The following is a 21,160-nucleotide window of genomic DNA, read 5'->3' on the forward strand; positions in this document are numbered from 1 at the left end:
AAATAAATCATATTATTTCTTTTATTAGTAGCAGCGTGGCTTGTAAGTCCTAGAGCCCTGATTTTTGTTACTTTTGGCAAGAGCATGAAAAATTAATGGTGACTGAGTACCTACTATGTGTCAGACTCTGTGAAAGGCACTTTACATAAATTATCTGTTTAATTCCCCTGAGGCATATATTTTACCAATAAGGAAAAGGTAATTCCCCTGCAACATACATTTTACCAACAAGACAAAGACATTACCTTGTCCAAGTAATTCAGCCAGAAAGGACCCATCAGGGCTTTGAACCTAGATTTTCCCGATTCCAAAATCCCAAATCATCATTCTACTTCACCAGCTCTTAAATTCTCCGGACCTAATAAATTTTGCAAAATATAAAGTATTCCTTTCGGAGAGAGGTTGTATAGGTTAACCCAGAATGGAACAGGAAGTGATAAACGGACACAGGGTGCTAACCCCAATTTTTCTATCGGAGGTTATTCTCTGAGGGAATTATTCCCTAAGAAATCAGTGGTAGGGTGTTTCAATACATGGCTGGGGAAGTATTTGGTGTTTTACATAAGCTATATGACCCTAAAGCAATTCTATGCAATAGGTATTATTTTCCCCATTTCCCAGTGGCTGAAACTAAGGCTTAAAGAAGCTAATTCATCCAATGACATACAGTAAGTGTCAGAGCTAAGACCAAGTTAGATGAGATGAAAATCTTGCTCCTTGACTTTGTACACTTTTCAGCATACGCCCATTGTCTTCTGGAAAAACCCAGGCTTATATTGAGACTATTACAGCCAGAAACTAAAGAGGCAGCAAAGAGCTAGGATTGAAAGCCTACTCATGGATTCAAGCTTGTGCAGCAGCTGAAGTGCACTTGTACAGCTCTGGGATGCATGGACCTTCCACTGGCTGGGAGAGAGAATTCTACACATGTCAAATGGAATGGTCAGTACCTGGCCTCCCTCTCCAGGATAGATAGGAAACACACTGGGGTCCTTACCTTCATAAAAGGTAACTACAGGGAACCTACAGCATCTTACTTAATGATAAAATACTGGAAACAGGGCTTCCCTGGTGGCACAGTGGTTGAGAGTCCGCCTGCCGATACAGGGGGCACGGGTTCGTGTCCCGGTCCGGGAAGATCCCACATGCCGCAGAGCAGCTGGGCCCGTGAACCATGGCCGCTGAGCCTGCGCGTCCGGAGCCTGTGCTCCGCAACAGGAGAGGCCGCAGCAGTGAGAGGCCCGCATACCGCAAAAAAAAAAAAAAAAAAAAAAAAAATATATATATATATATATATATATATATATATATATACTGGAAACAGCTCACTAAAATCAGGAACAAGACAAGGAGGATGGCTATTGTTGCTTCTATTCAACTTAGCACCGGAAGTTAGTCTAGCCAGTGAAATAAGAGAGGAAAACATGAGAGAAACATCTTTTTGAGGGTAAGCTTGGATGAATAATCTACCTAGCTCTAATTTAAGCTCCAAGCATCACAGAGCCTTCTCCAATGCCCATCCCCAGCAACTGGACAGTTTTAACTCTCCCCAGTGCAACTCCATGCCAGAGCACAGTAAAACCTAGTTGGGATGTGCATCTAAATCCCTTACCTCCTGGGACATCCCCCCCACCCCGCCCCGGTCCAGTGGTTAAGACTCCGCACTTCCCCTGCAGGGGGACACAGGTTTGATCCCTGGTCGGGGAACTAAGATGCTGCATGCTGTGCCAAAAAATAAAATAAAATAAATCACTTACCTCCTGCTGGCTCCCATCTCAGGCACACATAGACCCTGTTGTTTTTCATTCAGCTTTATTTTCCCCCAAACCTCGGTTCACCTTATTACCAACAATATCTCCCTTCTTTGAGTGTTTGTCATTCTCTCCTAACTTCCCTACGGGAAATCGGAAAGAGCTGAGAAAGTAGATCTCTGATCCAGCTTTTACGGTGAACAAAGATAAAAAGAGGTTGGGATGGGTAGCCTTGGTTGCTATCGGGGCAAAATACAAAGAGAAATTTAACTGAAACATTCACATAGTCACAGCCGAAGGCAGCATAAGGATGGAAAGAAGTAGGGTTTGGAATCAGACAGATTCAAGTTTGCATTCTGGTGCTGCTCACTTATTAGCTTTATGTCCATAACCTCACTGAACTCCCATTTACTGTCTGGAGGATGGAAGGCTTTCTGAAGGTCTAAACGAGATGGGGACAAAGGGCCTAAGCACATGTGAGCCTTGATACACTTGCCTCCTGGACTTTGGCAGATACTAGTGGTTGCCCACCCAACGTCCAACTCCTCCACACACACTCCCTCCTTTCTAGTAGCATCCCCATTTTCTTTTTTTTTTTAAATAAATTTATTCATTTTTATTTTTGGCTGCGTTGGGTCTTCATTGCTGTGCGCAGGCTTTCTCTAGTTGCAGCAAGCAGGGGCTACTCTTCGTTGCGGTGAGCAGGCTTCTCACTGCGGTGGCTTCTCTTGTCACGGAGCACAGGCTCTAGGCGCACAGGCTCAGTAGTTGTGGCTCGTGGGCCCTAGAGCACAGGCTCAGTCGTTGTGGCGCACAGGCTTTGTTGCTCAGCGGCATGTGGGATCTTCCCGGACCAGGGCTTGAACCCGTGTCCCCTGCATTGGCAGGCGGATTCTTAACCACTGTGTCATCAGGGAAGCCCAGAATGACTGCTTTGATGAGAACGAGCTTAAAGACAAAACCAACACAAAAGGAGAGCAGAGCAGAAAGATGGAAAGGGCCTACGCCACTTGATGAGCTGCCAAATGAGCCAACCTTGGACGTCGTGTTACTAGAGATAACAAATGTTATTGTTTAAGCCTCTTTCAGCCAGGTTTCATTACTTGCAGTGGACAGCAGCCACAGTGATACATGGACCTGAGCCTGAGAGTCTTTGGGAGTCACGTGCCTAACAAAAGCCATGAAGTGCTAGCACATACATAGTAGGGACTCAACATCAACGTTGTGTAATATCAGACCAACGACATTCAACAGTCCTCTGTAGAAGGATATGTAAAAAGACACTCTGGGGGGACCTCAATGACTAGATCATATGAAAAACATTCCTGCGTTTCTCCTCTGCCATCTTTAAAATGCTTTAAACCCCACCCATTTGTATATCTAACAATTACCGAGCTCCCATACTGTGGAAAGAGCAAAAGAAAAATGAACGTGGGAGCCCTTCAAGGGGATCTTGGGCTCATGGGCAGACAATAAGACAAGTCTGAGTGGTACAGGAGGATTGTGATGTCTATCTAGACCCCAGCTGAGGCATAAAAAAGGGAGGATGTCTGGGTGTGCATCGGTGTGCACCGATGCAGTCAGGGCTGGGCGGAGGCAGACACGTAAGCAAAGGGAGCAAAAGGCACATGGGCAGGAGGGTCAGCCTGGCCCCAGGCCTGTTAGGGGAGCCTCGCAGGGTGGCTGGCCTGGAGCGGAGTGTGTGGGCTCAGCGTGAGGATGAGGTGAAGCCCCCGTCTGAGAGCAAGGCCAAGGAGGAAGCGAGCTGTGAGGGGCAAAGTCCTGCAGAAATGTCACGGGGTGGTCTGCAGCAGCAATGAATGGAGCGCCTTCCTGTGGCCAGAGAGGCTACCTCGGTGAGGCTCTGTGGCTGGAAGAAGTCCCCACTGAGGACAGAACTGTGCCGATTGGAAACTAAAGGCAACATGGACACAGAGTCCTGGCTGAGGAATCGAGAGTCCTGGGTTCCAGCCCCTGTTCTGCCACTGGGACTGTCATTTCTCCTCTTTGGGCCTCAGTTTCCTTCTCTGTTAAATGACAAGATGGGGCCTATGATCTTTACAGCCCTCTCAAACCACACTATTGTAGGGTCCTGAGTCAAGGACCAAGCACGCAACACCATATATGGGACATATGGAAGATCTGCCTGGGGCAGAGATGGTAACCAGCCTCCACCTTGAACGCCAGTTCCAACTGACTGCTTGTGGATACCTGGAGTGCTGTGTGGAGAAAAACTAAAACTGCAAAGGACTCTGAGCTCTGCCAAAAAGAATGCTTGATTGATTGGTGATGTCTGCGTGGGCTCAGGATGCCCAAATGGTACAAGTGACAGGGAGGTGCCAGTCCCAGCTTAACGTTTTGTTTCCTACTACGGTTGCAATTATGCGCCAAACGCTCCTGGTGTAAGGATGCTGAAGATTCGTTTCTCCTGGGAGCCTGTGAAAGCAGCAGCGCCAGGGTTCCTCCTCCAGTCTGCAGCTTACCAAGCCTGTCCTTACTCAGGCAGATACCCTCGGGCTGGTCTGCCACTTGTTCCCAGTCCTCCAGGCTTCTTGCTTTTATCCCTGCTGTGTTCATCACCTCTAAATGTCTTGTCTTCGGCCTGTAACTCTGACCTCTCTTCCTGCAGCCAAGCAACTAATTAATTACATGACAGGCTCTCAAACTGAGAAAGGCAACCTTCCTTTAAAAATTGTGGTCAGTGGGGCTTCCCTGGTGGCGCAGTGGTTGAGAGTCCGCCTGCCGATGCAGGGGACACGGGTTTGTGCCCTGGTCTGGGAAGATCCCACATGCCGCAGAGAGGCTAGGCCTGTGAGCCATGGCCGCTGAGCCTGCGCGTCCCGAGCCTGTGCTCTACAACGGGAGAGGCCACAACAGTGAGAGGCCCACGTACCGCAAAAAAAAAAAAAAAAAAATTGTGGTCAGTGAACAATCCTGATCATTTCTCTCCTTTGTCTTTTATTTCCTCTTCCCTGGTGTCCTCCTCCCCACCCAGCCAGAGTTATAGCTTGAAGAGGGATGGCCACAGTGCCCATAACAGACAGGGGGGTTATTTCATACACTAGGGCACTAGGCTGTGGTACAGCTGGCAGGAAGAGAGGGGTAATTATATTGCATGTTGGAGCCACTGGCAATGAATTTCTACATAAAGGACTAGATTTACCATGTATTATTTATGCCAGCATCAATTTTCCCAGTTGGCTCTACTTACTGTGCAAATTCTCCTCTGTCTGTTTATGGGCAAGGCCATGGTTCAGCACCTCTGGTTACTCGACACTGTGGAGGGGCCCCACAGGGCACCACGCACGTTAAACAAGTGGCTGGATTCACGGGGACCAGGTCACATCTTCCCTTCCTGTTAAATTATATTCCTGGGACTGCAGTGAGCTCCCGGTCTCACCTGGTCATGGTGATGCATGCAGGTTTGTGAAACCAAATGGGCAAGAGGGAAAGAGGAATAACCATTCTTTGAGGCCTCACTAGGGGAAACTGAAAAACCACCTTCTGGGGGGAAAATGGATGGCTCTGGGGCTCAGAGAATTTCCTTTGTATGTTTTTAATATCAGGACCTAGATAAAGAGTTTTGCACTTACAAGGTTAATTCCACCCGGTAACTCAAAGAGAGAGTTAAAAGAAAGGGAGCCCCATCTTACAGATGGAAAAACAAAAAGAAGAAGAAGGGAAGCAAAGTCAAGCTAGAGGCCTCAGACTCGGTCACTGTGTTAGGATGGAGTGCAGTACGGCGATGCACAGGGTTATCTGTCCAGGCACCAGCATGCCTCTTCAGAGATGCCCAAGACACTGAACTCAACACCTGCTGGAAACATACGTGGTAGACACAAGGGAGGAAAACCTGGTACCGGCATGAATTTCTGGGTCCTTCCACAGTAGCATCCTCTCTAGCCAGTAACACTGTGTTTCCAGAGAGAGGAGCTAAGGACTAAGATGTCTGCCCAGCCCAAGAGCTTCTATGCAGCCACCATTTCCCATGGTGGGAGGGTTTGTCCCAATCAACAGCAAGTCACATGTGATCTCCCTGTAATGTTGGGCTCTGCACTGGAGTCCCCCAGGTCCCAATGTCCACCATCTCCTGGAAACCTGTTGGCTGGAACAAGACAGGAGGGGAAGGTGAGTTTTTCAGTTGAGCAGCCCAAGTGGGTAGCCTCTTTGGCTGCTGGGTCTCAGTATCCAGAAGTTCCTCGATGAGGAACTATCTGTGGGCACAGAAGCCACCCTCAAGGGCCCAGATTCCTGGCTTTCCCCTGGGGCTGGCTCACCAGACGGGGAGATTTGGTCAGACATGCCATGCGCCAGCTGCCTGATGCTCCTGCACCTTGGCCGGTGTCCAGGAGAAGCCGGGTGCTGGGCACAAAGCTCCAGGAGCGTCCCAGGGCAGGTTTGAGCTGCCCGCTGTCCCTGTCTCGGGTCATGTGATTGGTCACCTGCGGCAAAAAGAATCAAAGGCTTATAGATCTGTAATGCTGGTACAGACGACATCTGCTCCTATGGCTTCATTTTATAGATGGGAAAGCTGAGGCCTAGTACAAGGAAACAACTTCCCCAAGCTTCCATAATTTATCAACGGTCTGGAATCAGAACCCTGGACTCCTGACTTGTGCAGAGCTCTTGCCACTAAACCACAACGTTCCAGGCTTGATTCCAATAAAAGGTAACGGGGCATGTGTCTGGGAAAAGCAGTGCTGTCCGCTTAGGCCCACTACAACCCCAACGCAGCAATCGGGCATCCTGAGACCACGTGCACCCACCCCTTTGTGTCAGGGTGTGCATCTGTGTGTATACATGGGAGGGGTTTTGGAAGGCCGGTCAGCTCTACTCTGCCCAGGCTAGTCTCAGGTAAGCAATGCCAACCTCAGTGCATCCTCTTGAGGTTAACCCCTGCTCCCCACCCCACCCCTGGGCAGAGGTGTGGCTTGTTCATCATTGAATCCCTGCTGCCTAAGCCAGAGCCTGGCACACAGCAGGTGCTCACATACATCCTACAGTCTGGAGAGGGAGGCCTTGGGACCCAGTATAAGAACAGAAGAAGGGACTTCCCTGGCGGCGCAGCGGTTAGGAATCCGCCTGCCAATGCAGGGGGACATGGGTTCACTCCCTGGTCCGGGAAGATCCCACATGCCGTGGAGCAACTAAGCCCAAGCGCCACAACTACTGAGCCTGCGCTCTAGGGCCCATAGGCCACAACTACTGAGCCCACGTGCTGCAACTACTGAAGCCCACGTGCCTAGAGCCCATGCTCCACAGCAAGAGAAGCCCACACACCACATAAAAGAGCAGCCCCTGCTTGCTGCAACTAGAGAAAGCTCATGCGCAGGAACCAAGACCCAACACAGCCAAAAAAAAAAAAGAACAAAAGAATAGAAGAACAAAGCCCCTTATGCTGCTGGTAGGTGCACAAAAACTATAACCTTCCCGGCAACTTGGCAATGTCATATGTAGACATTTAAAAATATGTTTGTCCCTGACTCACTGATTATACTTTTAGGAGTCTGAGGAAATATGAGATATGTAAAGCGATTTAGGTATAAGGATGTTCACTGTAGTGTTTTTTCTGTTTTTTTTGTTTTAGATTTCAAAATTTCAACTGAATTTAATCTGCCTAACTCATAGCAAGGTGACTACTTCAGGAGGAGTGATCATTTCAAGGATATTTCTCTCCATTCCAGGTTCACTGTAGTTTTAGTTAAAATAGAGTAGGGACTTCTTGGTGGTCCAGTGGTTAAGACTCTGCCCTTCCACTACAGGGGGTACAGGTTCGATTCCTGGTCAAGGAACTAAGATCCCACATGCCTCGTAGCACAGCCCAATAAATAAATAAATAAAATAAGATGGTGTAGTATAGTTGGCCCTTTGTATCTGCGGGTTCTGCATCCACAGATTCAACCAACTACAGCTCAAATCCACAGTTGGTTGAATCCACGGATGCAGAACCCACGGATAGGGAAGGCAAACTGTATTTACTGCCTGGTCCTTTAGAGGAAAGGTTTCCTCACCCCTGTAACATAGGTATTAAACAAAATAATACATAGCTGCTAAAACTGGCATTCTTAAAGAATCTATTAAAAGACATGGGAAATGGTGGTGTGTGTGTGTTTTTTTTTTTAACAAGATTACAGTTTAGTTGGAAAGTTGGTTAAAAGTATATGTATATATGCAGAGAAAAAAGATTCTACGGAGGTATATAAAAATATTAATATGGTTTCTGTGGATGTGGAGATCGATTACAAATTTGACTCATATTTAACTATTTTTTACCCTCTTTCATGAGAAGCATGCAGACTTTTAAAAACCTACTCCATAAGCAGAAAAAGTTACTTTAAAAGCCAAAAGATCCCTTTCTATGAAGCTCTGGAAAAGGCAAAACTATTGGGACAGAAACCAGATCAGTGGTTGTCTGGGGCCGGAGGATCTTTCTGGGGTGACAGAAATATTCTGTATCTTGATTGCGGTGGGGTAACAAGGCTGGAGATGACTGTATCAAACTTCAAACAAGGAGAAGGTTACTCTGTATGAATTATACCTCAATAAAACTGACTTAAAGAAAGTAAAAAGAAAAACAAGACTGTCCCTGATCCCTTGGCTATTTAAGGTCCGATCCCCTCCCAGTCTGGTGCTCTAGATGACCCAGGGAAGTTGGGCTATGGTCCTTTCCCAAAGGGCCACTTTGGGGGTTCAGAAGCTGCTCTTTAAGGGAAATAAAGAACTGTAACTAGAAAGAATATCTCCCCACTTGGTGAAGCCCAGGGACCAGAGGTAAGGCAAGGATGGCTAGCCAAGTCCACTTCCTCACCACCAGTGCCACGCTGAGGTCCCGGGCCAGAGTCTTCAGCTCTCGGGCCAGCTGCATCATCAAGGCCAAGCCTGGGGAAGAAAAAGCAGAGAGGGTGGGCAGCAGGGCATCGGGGACCAGGCTGGCCGGAGACAGGACTCCAGAACCGGGAGGCAAGATCAAGACCCCAACCCTGGGCTCTGCCACACCACTCACCTTCCCTCTGCTGACCTCCCAGAAGTGGGGCGACCACCGCAGTGACCGAGTCCACAACCACCACCTTCAGAGTCCCTGAAGAACTGCTCACCTGTGGGGTTGATGGGAAGCAGGCGCCATGAACCAGGTGGCCTCTAGGGGGCGACCACTACCAGACAAGTCTGCTCCTCTTCCAGAAACTGGTAAGAAATAACCTCCCCCACCCCAAATACAGCTGGGCATGTATGATGGAATTTCAGAAATGTCTTTTTTTTCCCACCCCCATTTGTATGTATAACAGATTTTACTGAAGAATTGGGTGGAAAGAGAGAGTTTAAATCACAGCACATCACAGACACCCTAAAATAATTAAATTTGAGAAATCCCTGCTCAGATCCTGTGGTCCCCTGGTCAGGAATTTTCTTAGTAGAATCTTTCTCCTTGTGGCCAGTCCCCCATCATCTTGTCAGGCTCTCTTTTCCTTCTCCTGCTTACGCCCCAAGTTCCTAACTTCCTTTGCTGAAGAGGTCAGCCTTCTCTTTACTTCAGTCTCTTTCCAGATTGTGCCTCTAGGGCCTAATCTTCCATATCTAAAAAGGTTCCTGGGGCTTCCTTCATGGCGCAGGGGTTAGGAATCTGCCTGCTGATGCAGGGGACATGGGTTTGAGCCCTGGTCCGGAAAAATCCCACATGCCGCAGAGCAAATAAGCCCGTGTGCCACAACTACTGAGCCTGCGAGCCACAACTACTGAGACCACGTGCCACAACTACTGAAGCCCACGTGCCTAGAGCCTGTTCTCCATGACAAGAGAAGCCACCGCAATGAGAAGCCTGTGCACCTCAATGAAGAGTAGCCCCCTCTCACCACAACTAGAGAAAGCCCATGCACAGAAACAAAGACCCAACACAGCCAAAAAAAAAAAAAGTTTCCAAATATAGACTATATAGACAGCCACCTGCTAAAACCAGGAAACTAGGAAACATCCTCCTAGTTTCTTGGACCTAAAATGTTTCTTGTCCTTGAAGCTTCCCTTCTCTTCTCCCTTATTCCTTATATCGAACCCATTTGCCAATTCTGTTTCCATAACTGGTTTTTTTCATCTCATGTTGGCCAAGTCCTGGATATTCAGCTTATCTTGTCTGTCTTTTGCATGTCTCCCCCTTCACATCCCAGTTATTGACTCTTGGCCAGTCACTGGCTGTCTAAGGGACGCTGGCAGAAAAGAGAGAGATCAGCTTAGCCCTTCCTTACTCTCTGGGAGAGCAGGTTGAAATCTCTGGCCAAAATGGGACAATAAGCCGTTTGCCGCTTTTAACAATGGGGCTATCAGGTATCTGTGGCAGACAGACCTCACGATCCCCACCTCTAGGTGTTTGAGTCCTCTATGATCCCTTCCCCTTGACCCTGGGGGAGTCCCATGACTTGCTTTCTTACTAGTCAAATGTCAAAGGTGTTAGGATGTCACTCTTTTTTTGGCCGCACTGCGTGGCTTGTGGGATCTTAGTCCCCGACCAGGGATTGAACCCAGGCCCTTGGAAGTGAAAGTGCAAAGTCCTAACCACTGGACCGTCAGGGAATTCCCTGGATGTCACTCTCTTGATTAGGCTACATTATACGGCAAAGGGAATGGGCTGCCACCCCGTGATTACATTATGTTATGTAAGATGGTATGTTGCGTTTTGCTCTTACTCTTGTGTTGTCTTGAAAAAGCAAGTGGCTATGCTGTGAACTGCCTATGCAAAGGGCCACATGTCAGGAAGAGTGGGCAGCCTCAAAGAATTGAAGGTGGCTTCTGCCAGCAACCAGCTGCCAGCAAGGAACTGAAGCTTCTAGGAAATGAATTCTGCCAAAAACCTGAATGAACTTGTAAGTGGTTCTTCCCCAGTTGAGCCTCCAGATAAGAACACAGCCCAGCTGCCACCTTGATCACGGCCTAAAGAGACCTTAAGTAGGGGACCAGGCTAAGCTGTGCCCAGACTCCTGACCTACAGAAACTGTGAGGCAATAAATATGTGTTGTTTTAAGTCACTAAGTTTGTAGTAACTTGCTGTGCAATAATAGAAATATATACCAGCTAATGGCCCTACAGTAAAAAATACCGTCTTTTGACCTGAGAATTGAGAGATTTGGGTTATAAGCTTTGTTCTTATCCTAAATATGCAGTGACTTTGGGCAACTGACTGAATGTCTCTGGCCGTCACTCTCCTCATCTCTAGAAACAAGAGGGTTGGATTAGGTCAGAACTACATGACTTCATGTCTCAACACATGGGGGTGTCATAGCCTGCTACGATTCCTATGACAAGTATTTGTTCAACTATTGTATGTTCTAAAGTTTGTAAAAATGCTTTACTTTATATACAACCCTGGGTATGCCCATGGGAACATGTTATGCTTTGGGGTGAGAGATAAAGTTTAAGATGAATTAAACTATCCTCTGTAAGGTGTCTCCCAAATCTAAGAGTGTATAAATCAGTGCACCAAATCCTGTCTAAGCACCTATCAGGTGTAGCAGGGTACCAACCCAAATGCCATTCCAAACCCCTCTTCCTTGTTAACAGGACTCTGAATGTGTTCAAGTACTGGGAAGAAATCTCCTGACATCAGGGAAGGTGGGCCCAACCCCTGGTCTAGGACAAACACATAGCTCAGTTTTGGTCAATTAGATGTAATGGGAACAGGGAAGCATACTGGGGGGTTCCAGAGGAAGATTTCTCTTCCCTTATAAAAGGGAAGAGGTACAGAAAAGAGGCATCTATCTCTCACTGACCTGAATATGGATGTAATATGGATGTGTGAAGACATGATGCTTTGAGCCATAGCAGCCACTTTGCAATCATGAGGGGGAAGAGCAAGAGAACCAGGCACACCAACCTACAGCCCTGACATTATGGACTTGCCAACCTCCAGACTCATGTGAGATAATTAAAAGTCCTCAAGGTTCAAGTGTCTGTCAGATAGATTCTACTACTTGCCTCTGAAAGTAATCTTAACGGATCCGGCGTTGGAATGCAGAGATGAATATGACATGATCCTTGCACTCAAGGAAGGGGCTTACGGTTTACTGGGGAAGATGGGCATGTAAACGAGGAGGCACTCAGGAATGAATTAAGCATCCAGAAATCCCATCCTGGGAGCGGCAGACACAGCTAGAGTCACCAGATTGCACATCTGCGTTTCCAAGCAGAGTCCGTAGTAGGACACCTGCCCACATGCAGACAGCACTGGCCAGCTGGGGGGAGCAGGGAGGGGCGGAAGAGCAGGCTCACCTGCTGGGACACAGCGCCTCGCAGGTCCTGCAGCACATCCAACATCTGGAAGATGTCAAACGCACGCACCACCTGGATCCTCTGGAGAGCTCCCGCCTGAAGAGGTAGGAGATAGAAGGGAGAGCTTTGGAGAAAAGGAGCAGGGGGTCGCGCAAGATGAAGAGGGATTTTGAGGCTGAGCAGGAAGAGGCACTTAGACAGAAGGACTCAGGTCCAGGATGGCAAATGGGCTTTGTATGATGGGCCAGTTCTCACCAAGGTGGCTGCCTGGTGCTGAGCTGCAAAGCCAAGTCAGAGCTCCGTGGGAAGGAGGGATAGGACTGATTAGTGTGTCTTCCGTGGGCAAGAAATGGGAGAGAAACACAGATACTGGGTGTATGGCAGCCCTGAGTTAGGGTATGGCAGGGGTGGGATGATGTCATAATGGGGAGGCTTGCAGAACAGAAAGTATTAGTAGAACAGCAAGTTTCAAAGCCAGAAGTATCTATTCACACAAATGACCAAAATTCTTGCCACATTGGATAACGGGGTCTTACTTACAGTGTCGGAACCTCAAAGGAACCCAACCCTCCTGCTCTTTACCTGCTCCTCCTCCTCTGGGGTTCTGGCCTGAAGTAGCTGGAGAATGCGGGAAGCTGTGAGCCCTCCAGTGGAATCGATGTATAGGACGTTCTGCTGCAGGCCATGGGCCACGTTTGCAGCCACACGAAGACATACCTGAGTAGAGATGGGGCACTGGGTGAACTTGAGCCCTCAAGGAGGGCCCAGCATGGGTGCTCCCACCAAATCTTGTCCAGATCCCAGAGACACAAATGGGCCCAGTCCAAGCCCCACTCCTCACCACCTATCTTCTCTCTTCTAATCTCTGAATCACAAGCACACTGGCAGAAACTTCCTCAGGGATCCTGGGCTATGCACCCACCTCCCCCAACCGTCCTGGCTGCTGGACGCACGTGTACCTGGGTTTTGCCGCTACCTGGGCCTCCTACGATTTCAGTCACTTCTCCAGTATAGAGACCAGCGTCCAGCAGTTTGTCCAGGCTGATGGCAGAAGAGGAGGCAAGAGAATCAACTGAGGGGATTCGAGGGAAGGGAAGGGAGTAGGAACCAGGAAAAAAAGCAAGACATCCCTTCCAGGCACTGTTCTGTCCAGAGATACTCTAACATCTCTGGCCAGGAGGCTTCTCCTGGTAGTTTCCTTTGGGGAAAGCTGGCACGGCTAAATGTTCCTCCTCTGGCCCCTCATCCTTTCACTCTCAGCTTATAGATCACTCTGGGTGATCACTTCTCCACAGAGGTCTCTTTGCCACCCCATCCAATGGTCCTCTCATTCTCCATCTCAGCCCCTTCTGGGTTTCCTTGATAGCATTTCCCATAATTTGTCATTTTCTAAAACTTTGAAATAATTATAGATTCACAGGAAGTTGCAAAAAACAATGTACAGGGAGGTCCCATGTACCCTTTACCTAGTTTCCCCTAATGGTAGCATCTTTCACTATAAGATGTATTGTACTACACTATAACATTGCAAATTGACACTGGTGCAATCCACAGAGCTTATTCAGATTCACCACCATTATTTCCGTGTGTGTCTGTGTGTATAAGTCTATGCCATTTCATCACATGCATGGGTTTATGTAACCACCACAATCAAGATACAGAACATTTCCATTGCTGCAAGGCTCCCTTGTGCCACCCTTTTATAGCCACTCCCCTTCCATCCAACCCTAATCCCTAGCCCCTGGCAACCGATTAATCTGTTCTCCATCTCTATTGTTACGTTATTTCAAGAATATTATGTACACAGAATCACACAATATGTAACCTTTGTGATTGGCTTTTCTCACTCAGCATCATTCCCTTGAGATCCAAGTTGTCACATGTGTCGATAGTTTGTTCTTTTTTACTGCAGAGTAGTATTCCATGGTATGGATGGACCAAGTTTGTTTAACCATTCACCTATTGAAGGACATTTTAGCTGTTTCCAGTTGGAGGAAATTATGAATAAAACGGCTATGAACATTTGCATACAGGTTTTTCTGTAAACCTAAGTTTTTATTTCTCTGGAATAGATGCCCCAGAATACAACTGTTGGGTTGTACAGTAAGTGCATATTAATTTCACAAGAAACTACTAACTTGTTTTCCAGAGTGCCTATGCTATTTTACTTTCCCACCAGCAATGTATGAGGTAATCCAGTTTCTCCACACCCTACTAGCATTTGGAGTTATCACCATTCTTTTTGTGTGTGTGTGTGGTACGCGGGCCTCTCACTGTTGTGGCCTCTCCCGTTGCGGAGCACAGGCTCCGGACGCGCAGGCTCAGAGGCCATGGCTCACAGGCCCAGCCGCTTCGCGGCATGTGGGATCTTCCCGGACTGGGGCACGAAACTGTGTACCCTGCATCAGCAGGCGGACTCTCAACCACTGCACCATCAGGGAAGCCCTATTTTCCCCATTCTATCGCTTGTCTTTTCATCCTCTTTCAGAGCAAAAGTTTTTGGCCCAGAGCACCCTGGGGCAAGGACTGGGCCTTGTTCACCCCAGAACTGGCACAGTGGCTGAAACATAGGAGATGCACAATAAATGTTTCCAGAGAAATGAGTGATAGAAGGTTCCTATGTTATCAACACTCTGGCTGTGGAAGCCTTGAGATAAATTCAAGTCATGACCAATCCTAATCCAGTTTCTGTCCCTAAACCACCAGGAAACAGGTCACTACCCACACCCCATATCCTGCCCAACCGAGAGAGCAGACAGCAGAAGCAAGAAGAACTACAATCCTGCAGCCTGTGGAACAAAAACCACATTCACAGAAAGATAGACAAGATGAAAAGGCAGAGGGCTATGTACCAGATGAAGAAACAAGATAAAACCTCAGAAAAACAATTAAATGAAGTGGAGATAGGCAACCTTCCAGAAAAAGAATTCAGAATAATGACAGTGAAGATGATCCAGGACCTCGGAAAAAGAACGGAGGCAAAGATCGAGAAGATGCAAGAAATGTTTAACAAAGACCTGGAAGAATTAAAGAACAAACAAACAGATGAACAATACAATAACTGAAATGAAAACTACACTAGAAGGAATCAATAGCAGAATAACTGAGGCAGAAGAACGGATAAGTAACCTGGAAGACAGAATGGTGGAATTCACTGCTGCGGAACAGACTAAAGAAAAAAGAATGAAAAGAAATGAAGACAGCCTAAGAGACCTCTGGGACAACATTAAACGCAACAACATTTGCATTATAGGGGTCCCAGAAGGAGAAGAGAGAGAGAAAGGACCCGAGAAAATATCTGAAGAGATTATAGTCGAAAACTTTCCTAACATGGGAAAGGAAATAGCCACCCAAGTCCAGGAAGCGCAGCGAGTCCCATACAGGATAAACCCAAGGAGAAACACGCTGAGACATATCGTAATCAAATTGGCAAAAATTAAAGACAAAGAAAAATTATTGAAAGCAGCAAGGGAAAAACAACGTATCCTGCCCAACCTATGGGCTGAAATTTCACCTCCTTCTCATCACAGCCTACACTAACACCTCCATGTCCTGGCCACGTGCAACCCTGTCCCAACCCTGTAATCACCCATGGGCTCCAGCCCTTTGTGATGGTCCTTGAAGACCTCCCATGACCCCTCTGTATACGCCAAGCAGCACTTAAGCACCCCATCTCTTTCAATTCCAAGGCTCCCATGATTATAACCACAGGGCCCTGCTGGTCAAAACGCTCTGGTTACCATTCCGGCCCTGCGGCTTCTGGGATAACTGTGCTCACCTTGTCTCTGTGTAATAAGCACCTTGTTAAAGAGCATCCAGCCTCTGCCACTGCTGGATCCCGTTCCTCCCACTGAGATCAGAGAACCCCCAGTCCCATTATAGCAGTGGTTCTCCCAGAGTGGTCCCCAGACCTGCAGCATCAGCATCACCTGGGAATTGATTAGAAATGCAAATTCTCAGGCCCCACCCCGGACCTACTGAATCAGAAACTCTTAGGGCGAGGACCACATCTGAGTCTCAACAAGGATACATGTTGAAATCTGAACACCATTAGGCTGGACTAGTGTTTCCCAGTCCTGCCTGCATGTTAAAATAACCACAGGAGTTTTAAAAAAAGAGACCTGTATCAGTGATTCCCAAACTTGTCTGCACACTGGAGTCACCTGGGAACTTCAAAAAACACTGATGCTTGTGTTCCAGCCCCGGAGAATGTGATTCAATTGGTGTGTGTGTTTAGGGGCGCAGAATAGGGCTTTGGAATTAAAAAAAAAAAAATTCCCAGGTAATTCTACCGAGCAGAAAAGTTTGGGAACCACTGGCCTAGAGCAATGAAGTCAGAATTTCTAAAGGTGAGACCCAGGCATGAATATTTCTTAAGCTTCCCAAACGATTCTAACATGCAGCCTGGGTGAAACCACTGGTCTTAACTCTCCAGTCAAGAATCAACCCTGGGACTTCCCTCGTGGTGCAGTGGTTGAGAATCCGCCTGCCAATGCAGGGGACACGGGTTCGAGCCCTGGTCCGGGAAGATCCTACATGCCGCGGAGCAACCAAGCCCGTGTACCACAACTACTGAGCCTGTGCTCTAGAGCCTGCGAGCCACAACTACTGAGCCCACGTGCCACAACTACTGAAGCCTGCACGCCTAGAGCCTGTGCTTTGCAACAAGAGAAGCCACCACAATGAGAAGCCTGCACACTGCAATGAAGAGTAGCCCCTGCTCGCCGCTACTAGAGAAAGCCCATGCACAGCAACGAAGACCCAATGCAGCCACAAATAAATAAATAAATAAATTTATTAAAAAAAAAAAAAAAGAATCAACCTCATTCTTGGCTGTGAGGATCAGTCTCCATAAGGAATTCCCAGATCCACCTCCCAGCAGACTTCTTACCTGTTTCCATTCCACGTCTCCTGATGGACCTCCCTACCAATCATCTCTGCTCATCAACATGGACAGACCACCCCTCTTCCTCCGCCTGCCTTGTGGAGCAGAAGTACAACTGGGTCTTACCACGTGTTTTGAACACAAATGATTTCTGGGATTTATCCTCCACCTTTCCCTCTGAACTGGCTTTTAGTCATTCTTTCAGCCATTCATTCAAACATCGCCTGTATGTGTCACATTTCCTGAAGGCCCTTTTCTAAAACGAGGAAGAGGCAGAGATGAACAAGACACAGCTCTGGCCTTCAGGGAACCACCCATCTCCCCAGATAGTATGGCTTCTTCCAAGGCACGCTACATGCTTTCTTGCCCTCGTAAAGATCCACGGTGTCCGCCAGCATTACAAGCTGTGAGAAAGCCTACAGCAGGGAAACCTGCTTCATTTGGGTTAACCAGCATTTCCCGAGTTGTTGACTACAGAACTCCCCTCCCCTCCCGTGTTAGAGTTACATCCATCAAGGGTCCAAAGAACACTGTGAGGATGGCTAGAAACCTACTGGGTCGTCTTTGATTCTTCACATCTATATTCCCCCTGGCAGGAAGGCTTATCACATTTCTTCAGCGTGCCTCCTGCCATCCCCTGCCCTACATTGGCTCACACACCCTCCCCTGCCATATCCTCCTGGGCCTCTCTCCTGCCAGGCTCCCCAGCCCCATCCACCCTGCCCACCTCCACCCTATGCCTGTAACTCTACTTTCACAATACAGCCTCCTGCCTGGAGGAGGCAATAGGGCAGATGCGTTAGAGGTGGGTTCTTATGCTTAGGAGCCTGACAGGTGTGACGTCAAGGGTCTGGTCTGCCACTTACTAGCTGAGGTATCTTTTTTTTTTTGGGCCTCGCCATACAACTTGCAGGATCTTGGTTCCCTAACCAGGGATCAAACCTGTGCCCCCTGCAGTGGAAGTGCAGAGTCCTAACCACTGGACCCCCAGGGAATTCCCTAGCTGTGGGATCTTGAGCAAGTCACTTAACCTGAGTCCCAGTTTCTTCATCTACAGGATGATGATTTTCATTGCAACGCACTCATTGTGATTGTGAAGATAAATGAAACGACATACCTGGAGTAACGGTGCCGGAATACTCAGAGAAGGCCCATCCGTTCCTCACTGCCCAAGGCCCGCCTCCTGCATAGAGCCTTCCTGAATCTCTCTGATCTCCCCTGCAGTGACTCACCGTGGCTGCCATCTTGCCAGTTTATCACCTGACTGCTTCCTCTGTATAATGCTGGTTTTATAAGCTCCCAAAGGCCAAGGCTGCTCCTTGTTAATCACCCCCTCATTTTTCTTTTTTCTTTTTTTTTTTTTTTGCCACACCATGCAGCTTGCGGGATCCTAGCTCCCCAACCAGGGATCAAACCCGGGCCCCTGGCAGTGAGAGCCAGGGAATTTCCAATCACCCCCTCCTTATGCTGCCTCCCCGCATGCTCACACCTCTCTCTTGTGTTTACCTGCCTTCTCTACCCAATGGGTTCTTAAGTGCCTCGCCTCACCCGTACCCGTATCATCTGCACTTACCTGGAACCCGTAGGCACTCGGCCAGTTCTTGATGAATGACAGAACTGAACCCCCAACCTGGGGAAAACAAGCACTGTGCTCTATGAACCTTGCCAAGAGAATGTGTTATGGAAACAGGGAGGGCCAAACCAATCCAAAGACCTTTGTGGTGGCAGAGTTCTTTATCAAATTCTGCACAAACAGGCCAAGAATGAGGTCAGACTTCCTTGTCCAGAAGCCGCCTGTTTTCTTCCAACTCTTTCTCTCTCCACACAACATGGCAGAAGATAACTACTCTCATTCCCTCCTGCTGCAGAGTACGGGGAATGAACCAAGTTCTGGATCAAGTGCCCCAGGGCTGGAGCCCCACCTCTGCCCCTTACTCCTCTTGGGCTAAACTCAAGTGGGGTTAATAATCACTAACTCGGGCTTCCCTGGTGGCTCAGTGGTTAAGATTCCACCTGCCAATGCAGGGGACACAGGTTTGAGCCCTGGTCCAGGAAGATCCCACATGCCATGCAGCAACTAAGCCCATGTGCCACAACTACTGAGCCTGCGCTCTACAACCCACGAGCCACAACTACTGAGCCCACGTGCCACAATTACTGAAGCCCGCGCGCCTAGAGCCCGTGCTCTGCAACAAGAGAAGCCACCGCAATGAGAAGCCCGCGCACCGTAACAAAGAGTAGCGCCCACTCTCCACAACTAGAGAAAGCCCACACCCAGCAACGAAGGCCCAACACAGCCAAAAATAAATAAATTTTAAAAAAAGAAAAAAAAAATCACTAACTCACAGGGTCACTGAAGAGATTATACAACCTATTATATAACCTACTATGTGTCAGTGGCTGGTATGTAGTAGGCACTCAGTCAATGTTAGTCCTGCCATGCTCTCTCTTGCCCCATCCATAAGGGAAAGAGGGGGTAGGGGCAGAGAAGAGTTGCTCTGATCTGCTAAATAATAATGAAATACTGACATCTTGTGTTATAGGACAGTGGTTCTCAACCAGCGGTAATTTTGCCACCCTGGGGTGGGGGGGGTCATTTGGTCACAGCTGGAGACATTTTTGATTGTCAGACATGGGAAGGGAGGTGCTACCCGGCTTCTAGTGGATAGAGACCAGGGATGCTGCCAAACATCCTACTATAAGTGCAAGACAGCCCCCCCCAAATAATTCCGCATCCCCAAAAGTTGAGAGTTGGAGAAACCCTGTTATAGCTTAAGAGAACTCGAAGTCCTGAACATCCTCACCACTGTTTGAAAAAGCCTGCTCTCCCTAGACACAAGTATCAAAAGCCCGCCTCTCACCTTTTCCCCCAAGTACCCACACAAACCTTGCAATGCCGGTGGACAGGATGGCAGTGGAGGTCTTCAGCTCCTCGTAGAGATCAGCGCCATTGAAGGGGAAAGCTGAGAACTGAGCCAGCAGCACCCGCCTCAGGGCAACCAGGGCCTGCGGAAGGGGCGGGGAAACTCAGGAGAGGGCCGGGGCGCTCCGACCCGAAGCAGCCCAGAGTACTCGGCAGTGACCCGCCAACGGAGGAGGCCCCCAGGGTCTCATACGGCCCCCTTATCAATCTCTGGGAACCCTCTGCTCAGGGATGGGCATTTAGAGACATCCAGGTTTGGAGCGGAGATTGTCAGCTCACCTTATAAGACAAGCCACATTTCTGGGCTACTTCCTCCAGGTCTGCTGAAACCAGGTCCACCACTGAAAACAAAACACGTGGGGTTGGTGGGCAGGAAGGAGGCTCGGGGGCGTCGCTCACTTGACTTTTCCTCGCCTACGTCGACTAGCTGAGCCGCAGGACCTGGCGTGGTGCCTGGCACACAGTGGGGATTCTACCCTTCCTGGGGCGTGGCTAGCTCGCTCCCACCTTCCCGGGCTCTCAAGGAGGCTGTGGGCAGAGGAGGGGGGGAGGGGCCCCCCACTCCCGGGGGTGCCAGGGCCGGGGCCGGCCTCCGCGCTGGGCCCGGCCACGTGGCCCGCACTGGCGCACGCCTGCGATCACCTGTCTTGATCCCGCGGCTCCGCAGAAGCTGGACCATGTCCTGGGTGAGACCCGGGCACAGTCCGGCCCGGAGCACGCCCATGTTCCCTGGGGGCCCGGGGCCGCTCGTCCCGGGGACATCCGTGGGGCCCTTTCTGGACCAGCGCGGGAGGCGAGAGAGAGGCGGGAAGCGGAGGCGGCGCGGAGGGTGCGGAGCCTGCGGGGACGCCGGCACCCACAGTCCTCCCGCCCGGACCGCGCCGCAGCTTCCGGCTTCCAGGCTCCAGGGCCCGGCCTGCGGCGCCACCTGCTGGCCACGGGCCGGATGCGCGAGCCGGGCGGTTGGGGCGGAGACTGCGCGGGCGGCACGGAGCTGGCTCCCCTGCGCCGAGGCCACCGCGCCCAGATCTGCCACCCTGCGCCCGCATGCGTCTCTGCCTTCTACCCGATCTCGCCTCCCTGCAGACCTCCCAGGTGCAGCCTTCTGTTCTGAACACTGGGCCAGAACGTTCGATCGGACGGACCATCCCTACGCTCAGGGACGTACTTGTTAGTGAGGGAAGACAGGAAAGAGGAAATAAAATAAATCAGATAATTACCGATCGTTTGATGGGTGCTAAAAAGCAGCAGAGTACAGAGAGGGCATCTGCTTCTCTATTTTCCAAATAAAAGAATTTGTAAATGAAAGACAACAAAAACCCTGAGTATATAGAACACACACACACACAC

General features: G+C 49.1%; 1 protein-coding gene across 1 annotated transcript; it reads right to left on the reverse strand.

The window, feature by feature from the left end:
* Nucleotides 1–1,795: 1,795 nt before the first annotated feature.
* On the reverse strand, nucleotides 1,796–20,711 carry RAD51D (RAD51 paralog D). Its single transcript, XM_067717200.1, has 10 exons — nucleotides 20,453–20,711; nucleotides 20,090–20,151; nucleotides 19,775–19,893; nucleotides 12,962–13,043; nucleotides 12,585–12,719; nucleotides 12,003–12,098; nucleotides 8,755–8,845; nucleotides 8,560–8,630; nucleotides 6,029–6,193; nucleotides 1,796–5,856 (listed from the first exon to the last, which is right to left on the reverse strand). Exons 1-10 carry the CDS (start codon nucleotides 20,532–20,534, stop codon nucleotides 5,773–5,775), a joined length of 987 nt encoding a protein of 328 aa, XP_067573301.1. The 5' UTR covers nucleotides 20,535–20,711; the 3' UTR covers nucleotides 1,796–5,772.
* Between the last annotated feature and the right edge of the window lie 449 nt (nucleotides 20,712–21,160).

This window comes from Pseudorca crassidens, chromosome 19 (genome assembly GCF_039906515.1).
Source record: "Pseudorca crassidens isolate mPseCra1 chromosome 19, mPseCra1.hap1, whole genome shotgun sequence".
Classification (NCBI taxonomy): domain Eukaryota; kingdom Metazoa; phylum Chordata; class Mammalia; order Artiodactyla; family Delphinidae; genus Pseudorca; species Pseudorca crassidens.

Excerpts from the sequence above, each read along its gene's own strand:
- RAD51D (XM_067717200.1), bottom strand. The coding sequence starts at position 20,534 with ATGGGCGTGCTCCGGGCCGGACTGTGCCCGGGTCTCACCCAGGACATG. Across the intron at positions 8,846-12,002 it reads GAGGCGCTGTGTCCCAGCAG|GTGAGCAGTTCTTCAGGGAC; the intron begins GTGAGCCTGCTC and ends TCAACCCCACAG. Across the intron at positions 8,631-8,754 it reads GGGAGGTCAGCAGAGGGAAG|GCTTGGCCTTGATGATGCAG; the intron begins GTGAGTGGTGTG and ends TTTCTTCCCCAG.